The sequence below is a fragment of the Onychostruthus taczanowskii genome, unplaced genomic scaffold (assembly GCF_017590055.1).
Source record: "Onychostruthus taczanowskii isolate IOZ18803 unplaced genomic scaffold, ASM1759005v1 scaffold32, whole genome shotgun sequence".
Classification (NCBI taxonomy): Eukaryota; Metazoa; Chordata; class Aves; order Passeriformes; family Passeridae; genus Onychostruthus; species Onychostruthus taczanowskii.
The window spans coordinates 4,327,280-4,335,817 of NW_024500572.1; the positions used below are offsets into that span (position 1 = coordinate 4,327,280).

General features: G+C 56.6%; 2 protein-coding genes across 2 annotated transcripts; one reads left to right on the forward strand and one right to left on the reverse strand.

Moving 5' to 3' along the window:
• Positions 1-72: 72 nt before the first annotated feature.
• Positions 73-2,551, reverse strand: LOC121338881 (glycolipid transfer protein). Its single transcript, XM_041410223.1, has 5 exons — positions 2,353-2,551; positions 1,609-1,670; positions 1,280-1,413; positions 634-784; positions 73-476 (listed from the first exon to the last, which is right to left on the reverse strand). The coding sequence occupies exons 1-5, from the start codon at positions 2,453-2,455 to the stop codon at positions 294-296; spliced, it is 633 nt and encodes a 210-aa protein (XP_041266157.1). The 5' UTR covers positions 2,456-2,551; the 3' UTR covers positions 73-293.
• A 794-nt stretch (positions 2,552-3,345) lies between these two features.
• Positions 3,346-7,220, forward strand: LOC121338794 (trichoplein keratin filament binding; the record flags this gene model as incomplete). The annotated part of the gene is made up of 11 exons (XM_041410028.1): positions 3,346-3,821; positions 3,890-4,070; positions 4,274-4,330; positions 4,889-4,957; positions 5,150-5,305; positions 5,507-5,619; positions 5,930-5,996; positions 6,256-6,428; positions 6,653-6,734; positions 6,912-7,097; positions 7,167-7,220. Coding segments are annotated over exons 1-11 (1,311 nt in total), but the record flags the coding sequence as incomplete, so codon positions are not given.
• Between the last annotated feature and the right edge of the window lie 1,318 nt (positions 7,221-8,538).

Sequence of the window (8,538 nt, forward strand, 5' to 3'; positions counted from 1 at the left end):
AGGACACTTCATTCCCTGCCCCACTGAAGACAGGAATCCAGGAGTTGGGACTAGAAACACTTGTTCTTCCTCTTGGGAAATCCAAGGGTGACACCCACAATTGTTTTATTGCCGTATTCTTAATAGAAAGTTAATTACTGTTATTTTTTGGTTAGAAAAGACATTATCCACTGCAGATCCAGACAGGAATCGAAGCCACCGGAGAGCTGGGAGCCGCCCCAGCTGCCTCAGTGATGAAGACATAGGTAACACCCATCACATGTTATTTAATCTGTGCCAATCCTGTGCCAGCTTTAGGCTTTGTAGCTCAGCTCAGCGTTCATCTTCGTGTACATCTCATAAATTGCATCCAGGATTGGAGTGACCCTCGTGAGAAACTGGTGGATTTTTTCTATGCTTTCCTCTTCCTTGACTTCTTTACCCTTCTCCAAGGCCTTCAGCAAATCGGATTTGTAGGGAAGAGCATAGACCGAGCCCTATAAAACATGGAGAGGGTGTTTGACCCCCACAACAGAGACCATGGGTTGGGCTGTTGCTATGTGCCAACGCTGTGGGGTCTCTGGACACTTGTCAGTGCACAGGAGCAGCTTTAGGGATGGTGTTTGGATGCTTGGAGAGGGAGGGAATGCTCACCGTGAAGAGCTTCTGCAGCATCCAGCCGTGGTATTTCTTCAGCGCGATCTCGTAAGCCTTCAAGGCGTTCACCCGGATGAGGTTGGGATGCTCCTCATCCCTCTCCCCGTCAGAGATGCTCTGCAGCAACACCAGAATGAATTTCAGACCCCTGGGAGAAGAGCAGAGATGTTGGGCTCAGGGAAGTGGGTTCTGCTTCCCCGCTTCCAGCCTGGTGTTTCCAAGCATCCCAAAACCCCACAGTCCCATCAGTGCATCCCTCTTGCAGAGCTGGTGCCTGCCCCTGTGTGTCCATCCAGGGAAGAGAGAGAGGAGGGCTGCATGGAGCCCCCAGGGCAGGATGGATCCCCAGGTGAGGCCAGGAGCTGGGCAGGGTCAGGTGCAGCCCCGTGGATCCTCCAGGCACCGCAGGGTCCTGACCTGTCCAATTTGCGGGCTCATGCTCTGAGCTTGAACTCCCCTGTGCGTTCCCAGGGTGGAGATTTGAGGAGGGCGTTCCCAACAGCTGTGCTCCCCACACACAGCACCCCAGTGCCAGCTGCCCAGCCCACAGGGACCAGCCCAGCACACACAGCCTCCATTCGGAGCTCTCCAGCTCCCCACATGCCGGGACACAGCAGGAGCAGCTCCCGACGCCGTGAGTCACCTTTTCAACCACATCAGCGCCAGCGTCGCGCCTGTCCTGGGCCAGGCTGAGCCGTGCAGCTCCTTCTCCACCTCCAGGATGTTCTGCAGCGTTTTGAACTTGGCAGGGTTGGAGTCATAAACCGCCCGGATTTTCTGAGGGCAGAAAAGGGGATTGGCACCCAGGAGCAGGGACTTTGGGCAGCAGCTCTGGGAATAAACCTGTGACCGGGTGAGCCACTGCTGAGCCCAAAGTCCCCGTGGGAAGAAAAGCCTTTTGAAACACCTCCAGTCCCACAGCATCTCTCCCCAGGGATTCTCCTCTCTGAGCCCTCCCGAGTCCCTTCCTACCTTGATATTTCCAGTCAGGTCTGCTTTGACTGGCGAGTAGACGATGGGAGTCCCCAGGCAATCTGTGGAGACAAAGAGGGAGGACAGTTAGACATTGGTGACACAGGGGACACCACAGACTTCCTGAAACCAACAGGTTTCACTTTAAGCACAGCCCGGGCACTGAGTCTGAGACTAGAAAGGAATCTCAGAGCTTCATACACGGCTGTTGGTCCTTGGGACAGCCCTGCCAGTAGGTGGGCACCTACTGCGGCCCCACCAGCGACCTCCAATCCCCCTGGCCCCGGGACACAGCCCTGGCAAAACATCCTGGAACAGCCTGACCGGCACCGGACGCTGCCCATCCACAGGCAGGCAGCCCCACGTCCTGCCCTTCCGGGGCTGCCACACAATAGCTGACATTGTGGAGGGCAGCGGGCACATCGTGCCACGAGGGCGGCCACGCCGACACCCACCCGTGTCCCGGCACGGGGTGGGATCCATGGGTGGGATGGCAGCCCCGGGCGATGCCTCTGCATCGGGCGCTCCAGGGGACGGCAGGACGCTTCCCAGCGGGGCTGCTCGGCGGGTTTGACAGGATCGTGATGCAACCCCGGCTCTGGCAGAGCAGCCAAGCCCGGCGTGAGCCCTGGATCAGGTAGGGGGGCACCACCCAGAACTGGGGAGGGGGCACCCCGAGCGGCTGAGCCCGCAGCAGGCCTGGTCCCAGCCCGCATCTCCCAGCCCCGGCCACCCCGGTCTCACCGAAGAACGGCGGCAGGTGCGCCACGGCCTCCAGGAAGGGCAAAGTCTCGATCTGTTTATCAGCCGGCAGCGGCTTGAACTCGTGCTCCAGCAGCAGCGCCATGACCAGCACTCCTCTCCCCCTTTCCCCCTCACCGCTCCCCGGCTGAGGGGGCTCTGAGGCGGCGGGGGCCGACCCGGCAGCGCGCCCACGCCACGCTCCGCCCCCCGCCGCTCCGACCAATGGCTGCACATCAGCCGTACGGCCGGTGCGCAGCCATTGGTCGGAGAGGAGGAGGGCGGGACTTTCATCCCAAGGAGGAGACCACACCCCCATCGCCCCCTCAGACTCGGGGCCTGGCCGTGCCCGGGGCCGTGCGCTGCCCGGGCGGCGTTCCGAGCGCCGGGCGGGCCGGCGTTAATTATTCACGGGAGATAAATATTTTATAGGGAACAGATGGAAAACAAACCTCAACGCGCGGGAGTGATGACACACCTCAGTGAGGGGTTGGGTGGGAAAATGACACCGAGCGGGGACACGGGGAGGTGATGAAGAGGTGGGAGCGGAGGGAGGCTCAGCCCGTCCGCTGCGTGGGGAGCGGACCTGCCTGTGACAGGGCCCCAGATATGGTGTTTTTACCGGTTATGCTGGAAAAACAGGTCGTGGGGCGATAGCGATCTGTGCCTGGCAGGGCGGGTGCGGGTCCCCGGCGGGGGCTGCCGGCTGGTGCCGCCTCCCTCCCCGCTGCCAGGCTGCCGTGGTGCCCGGAGCCCGCCTGAGAGATGCCCGGAGCCCTCCCGGGACGCTTGAAGCCCCTCCCGGGGTGCCAGGACCAGTTCTGCGGTGCCCTGAGCCCAGCCCAGGGTGCTGGGAGCCTGTCCTGGGATATCCAGCTCTCACTTCGGGTTGCCCGGAGCCATCCCGGGATGCCCGCAGCCCCGCCGGCGGTGCCCGGGCTGTCCCGGGTCACTCAGCGGCCGGTCCGCTTGGGTTCGCTGCGGGCGGCGCCGCGCTGGTGCCCTGCCAAGGCGGGCAGAATCAGAAACCTTTAACCCCTGAAATATTTACAGCGCCACAAACCCCGCGCTGCTGCGCGCTCCGAGCCGGGCCCGGGCTGTATCCGCACATCCTGCGAGCGCTCGCTCGGGGCGCGGCGGCACCGCCGGGCCGGAGCGAACCGATCCCCCGCCGCCGCTCCATCTCCCGACCCTCCCTCTCTCCCCGCCTCCCTCCGTCGGTCCCCGCCTCCCTCCGTGCTCGCGGAGCCCGTCTCGCCGTGTCCCTCGGCGGGCGCCGTCGCGGGCGGGCGCGGTGCGATGTCGCTGTGGCTGCGGCGGAGCCGCGGCCCGGAGCGCAGGGCGGCCGAGCGGCGGGAGCTGCAGGAGCGCAGCCGGCAGCAGTGGGAGAGCACCAGCCGCGCCTTCGCCCGCGCCGCCGCCTGCTGCTCCCTGCAGGCGCGGTGGAGCCAGCCCCGCGTCCCCCCGCCCAGGTAGGGCCGCGGTCCGGCGGGTGCCGGGGCGCTGCGGGGATGCCGCTGACCCCCGGTGTGTGCGGCAGCGCGGCGGCGGCGCGGCGGGACGCGGAGGAGGCGGCGGCGCGGCTGGAGCGGCGGCGGGAGCGGCTGCGGCGGCTGCTGGGCGAGGAGCGGGAGGCGCTGGCGGCGGAGCTGCGGGAGCGGCGGCGGGGCGGGCTGCGGAGCCAGGAGCTGCGGGACAGCCCCGGAGAGTGCGGGAGGAAGGTGAGGGAACGGCCCGGCCGTGCTCGTCGCGCATCCCGGGGCTCCTCCGGTGAAGGGCCGCTCCCGTGCTTCAGCTGTACCAGCGGGACTTGCTGGAGTTGCCACCGCTTGGTGCCCTGAGCCCCTGTCAGCCTCGGCGGGGTTTGGGATGCCGAGCACTCCTGTGTCCTGTATCCTGACCTGACCCAGCTCTGTGTTCCCAGTTTGCTGAGCCGCCGCTGCAGGAGCGCTGGAACAAAAACAACGCGGAGCTCCGAGAGGTGATGTTGCTTTCTCCTGAGTCCCTGCTGCCTTGTATTCATTAAACCGGTTTTTAACTTGAAAGTCATCATGGCTCTGCTGTGGTCACTCATCTCGCATCACAGCAACTGCCTCAAGTTCTGATAAACAGAAGAAGTAAAGAGTTTAAGTTCAAATAATTTTAAGAAGCCCTCTCAAAGCTGTATTTTTAAAAGCCAGAAATGTGTTCAGACTCTGAGCAAATTTTCAGAGCTCACAATGTAAATATCTCAGGCACATAAAATATAAATAACACCAAAAAAAAAAAGTTTTTATCTCAGCTGTACCTGCCATGCTGTGGTGCTTCCTCATTCTTTATCCCACCCATGTGCTGCTGCAGCATTGCAGTCCTGTATCACTGTCACTGTGGTGTTTCCCATGTGACAGCGACCCTCAGGACCTGGTGGGCACCTTGGACACTCAGATGAGCCCAGAGGCAGATCCTCCTGGGATTTCAGTGGTGCTCCAGAGAGTCTGGAAGATCCTGGGGGACAGAACCTCTGGCACTGATGACCCTGCTACATCTGTTGTGTCTCCAGGCAGAGTCTGAGCAGCAGAGGAAGCACATGAGGGAGGCTTGGGGTGATCAGCTAACACAACAAAACAAGGTATGGGGGCAGCCCTGGTGTTCTGGTCACTGGGAGGACTCTGAAATGCGTGTCTGGGTGTAGGGGTGACACTTGTGCCAGGAAGGGCACTGTTAACAAAGCCATCCAGCTTGCTTTGTGGATTTTCTGAGCCAGAAGTTGTTTCTTTGTGTCAGGCTAACCTGAAATGCTGTTTCCTTTTCTTTGGGAAAGGAAGAGGTGACCAAACTTGAAGAGAAGAAACATGAAAATGAGTATGAAACTGCACGAGGGGAAGCGCTGGAAAGAACGAGACAAGAGGAAGAGAAGCCTCAGCTGGAGAAGGCCTTGCTTCAGCAGATAGAAGAACTGAAACTGCAGGAGACAAAGGTAATCTTGACTTTCTCCTCATTTGAGAAAGGAATTCATTGCTTCACTTGGAAATACAGCAGGGCTGACCTGACCTCTTCTCTCCATGTTTGCACTGCAGGGAGGGTTTTCCCTGCCTGCAGAGCAGAACAGGGTACAAACTCTGGTCAAGCATGCTCTCTGATGAACTCTTGCTCTCAGTGCTTGTGTTTTCCTTTTTAGGCAACAAAGCTGAAAAAGGAACAAGAGAATTTATTGAAGCAGCAGTGGGAGCTGGAGAATTTGGAAGAAGAAAGGAAACAAATGGAAGAGCACCGAAGGAAGAAAGAGCTCGGGTAGGACACCAAGTGGAGCTTGTTTTGGATAGAATCTGTTCCTGTGCCCACAGCAGGACTTGGGGCACAAGGAGATTTTCCAAGTAGCAGTGGTAGAATGTAAATATCTGAGTTTTGGCAGATTTGCCCACAGCAGCCAAGGAGCAGAGGCACTGGTGCTGTTACTGCTTTTTGTTTCTAGTAGCAGGTTCCTCATTGTCACAGATGTACCTCCCCAGGTGCTGCTGTACAACGATGTGGTGCTTTAGAGTCAGTGTGACTGAAATACTGTTGTTTTATTTTTTAATTTTGCTTTTTTTTCCTCCTTCAGTCGCTTCTTGAAGCATCAGTGTGACGTCCAGTTAAGGAGACGAGCGCAGCAGGTACAGGAGGAGCTGGTAAGAGATTAATTTATACTTTATAGATGCTGTGTGGTGAAAAAACTTGTTGTGTGTGGTTTGTGTCTGCCTATTCCTATAGATTGGGGGGCCCCTTCCAGCTTGTGCACAGGGCAGGAGCACAAAGCTGACGGGGAAGCAGCAGATGGAGCATCGTGCTGAGCACACCCTTGACACTGTCACCAGTAATGCCTAGAGGAGCACTGGAAGCAGGCTGGGAGGCTCTTGGATAGTTGTAAATCTCGTGGTTTTTCTCCAGGAGGCAGACAGGCAAATCTTATCAGCTCTCCTGGAGAAAGAAGAGCAGGATCAGAGCTGGCAGAGCGTGCGGCGGGGACGGGCGGTGGCAGATGTGGCCTGGATGAAGAAGGTCATCGAGGAACAGCTCCAGCTGGAAAAGGAGAGGGAAGCAGAGCTTGAGACTATCTTCAGGTGAGTCTGTCTACCTCTGAACCTCACCTGAAGAGTCCATGTGTCCACACCATGTGTGCTGAATGTTCTGGGTCAGGGGGTCACTGAGAGGCACAGGTGGGATGGACACACAAACTGGCACGGGCCAAACCTGAAGAGAAACCCAAGTGCTCCTCTAAAGCACAGGATAGCTTGTCTGTGCCTGTGGAGTTAATCTCAGAGATAATTCTTCCTCTCTCCTTTAGGGAAGAAGCAAGAAAAATCTGGGAGAAGAGGGAAGAAGAATGGGAAAGAGAGAAGGTGGCCAGAGATCGCCTGATGAGTGAGGTGATGGATGACCTCTGTTGATGATGTGTCCCCCTTGGCTCAATGAAACCATCATTCCACTTGTAACCCACCACCCTCTGGAGAGTCAGAGCCTTCCATGCTGGGGTGGAATTTTTTTGCTTGTCTGGTTTGTTTCCTGGTGTGTTTAACCATCTTCTTCCTCCATCCTTTGCACAGGTCCTTGCAGGCAGGCAGCGCCAGATCCAAGAGAAGATGGAGCTAAACAGAAGGGCCCAAAAAGAGTCCATTAAATATCGAGAGCAGCTGATCAAAGAACTCGAGGAGGCCAAGGAAGGGACTGGTCGGGAGAAGGAGCAGGAGGAAGAACAGCAGAGAGCCCACAGGAGGGAGCTGCAGGCACAGGTAGGCTGAGCTCCCCAGTACACACCTGGCTGCTGAGGCTGCCCCATCTCACCTGACTTCCCTGTGCAGGGGACAGAGCACAGCTTGAGAGAGGAGGAAGAGCAGCAGGAGGGATCAGCCCAGCAGCACCTTGAGGAGCTGGAGCAGCAGGAGGCCAAGCAGGGCTGGCACAGCAGGGTAAGGTCACACCTGGGTCACCCTGGCACAGGGGTCACCCCAACACACGAGCCCCTCATGGAGGGTGACACCATCATTACCTCTGATCTGCACTTTAGTCATCACAGTACCAGGGCACAACACAGGGCTGTTCCTTCCCCTCACAGAGCTCTACACTTCCCTCTGTTTTTTTGTTTTTTTTTTTTTTTTTTTGCTGATACTGAGATATTAGGCCCTAATGTGTAAAGAGTTTTTGAGGCAGATGTGTTGCTAATGCCTCAAATCTTGCTCAGTGCTGAAAGGGATTTATTTTAAATGCATAAGTGCAGTTGGTACAGTGCAACTCCCCTGCTCAGTGTCTTTGTTGACTGTCCTGCTTTGCCTGGCTCTAAAATCATAATTGAGTAACCCTACCTAAAGCCCCTGCCCAGCCCATCTGCTCCTGTGCATGCTCAACACTGTGTGTGGATTAATTCCAGAGCCCAAAAACCTGTGCTGATCTTTGTTTTGACCCCATCAGTTCTACAGTTACCCAAGAGCAGCTTGGACCTGAGGAATGAGCATGACATGCAGCTCCAGACTACAGAGAAAAAACTCTGAGGACTCAAGGAACTCCTGAAATAATGGTGCCTCTGGAATAGCCTATAGTGAGATCAAGACATGACTCAGTAGATTTCTGAAAACATTTTTTAGTTGTGGCCAAGCTGAAGAGGAGAAAAGTTCTACTGTCTTCAGGAATGTGGAAGTGTGAGCACCTTCAGAGAAGTGAACTGCTTCACTTTGCATTCTGGAGTTGTGCTCGTGTATTTTGGTACGTGAGAGGCTGAAGCAACCCAGCAAATTCAAGGGCCCTGTGGACCTGAGCCACAAAAGCATCTGTGTCTCCCCAGGAAGAGGAGCTGTGGGGTTGTGTCAGACTCCCACCTTGGAGAATCAGGCTGTGCCTGGGTTCCCACTGGACTGTGAGGAGTTAATTCATAATGTATATTGCAAATCAGTCAGATCATGTGTGCTGTGGCAGCAGTGCTTGTCCAGTTCCTCTCCAGAAGGTGCTGGAGAATTAAAGATTGTTTTTCACTTGTTTAATAAATAATGAATAATTGAAACCTGAACAAGGATTTGGTTTTCTTACATGAGCAAACCACTGCAGCAACAGGAGAGGAGATTGAGCTGATTATTGCAGTTCATTCCTTGCTGTTACCATCCACTACTGCAGCTTGACACCAGTCCTGTCACAGTGCACAAGGAGCTGTTACAAAGACTGGCAGCACTTGACTCAAGAGTA

Coding starts and splice junctions, on each gene's coding strand:
- LOC121338881 (XM_041410223.1), bottom strand. CDS start 2,455: ATGGCGCTGCTGCTGGAGCACGAGTTCAAGCCGCTGCCGGCTGATAAA. Junction 1,414..1,608: donor ACCTGACTGGAAATATCAAG/GTAGGAAGGGAC, acceptor TTCTGCCCTCAG/AAAATCCGGGCGGTTTATGA. Junction 477..633: donor TGCTGCAGAAGCTCTTCACG/GTGAGCATTCCC, acceptor CATGTTTTATAG/GGCTCGGTCTATGCTCTTCC.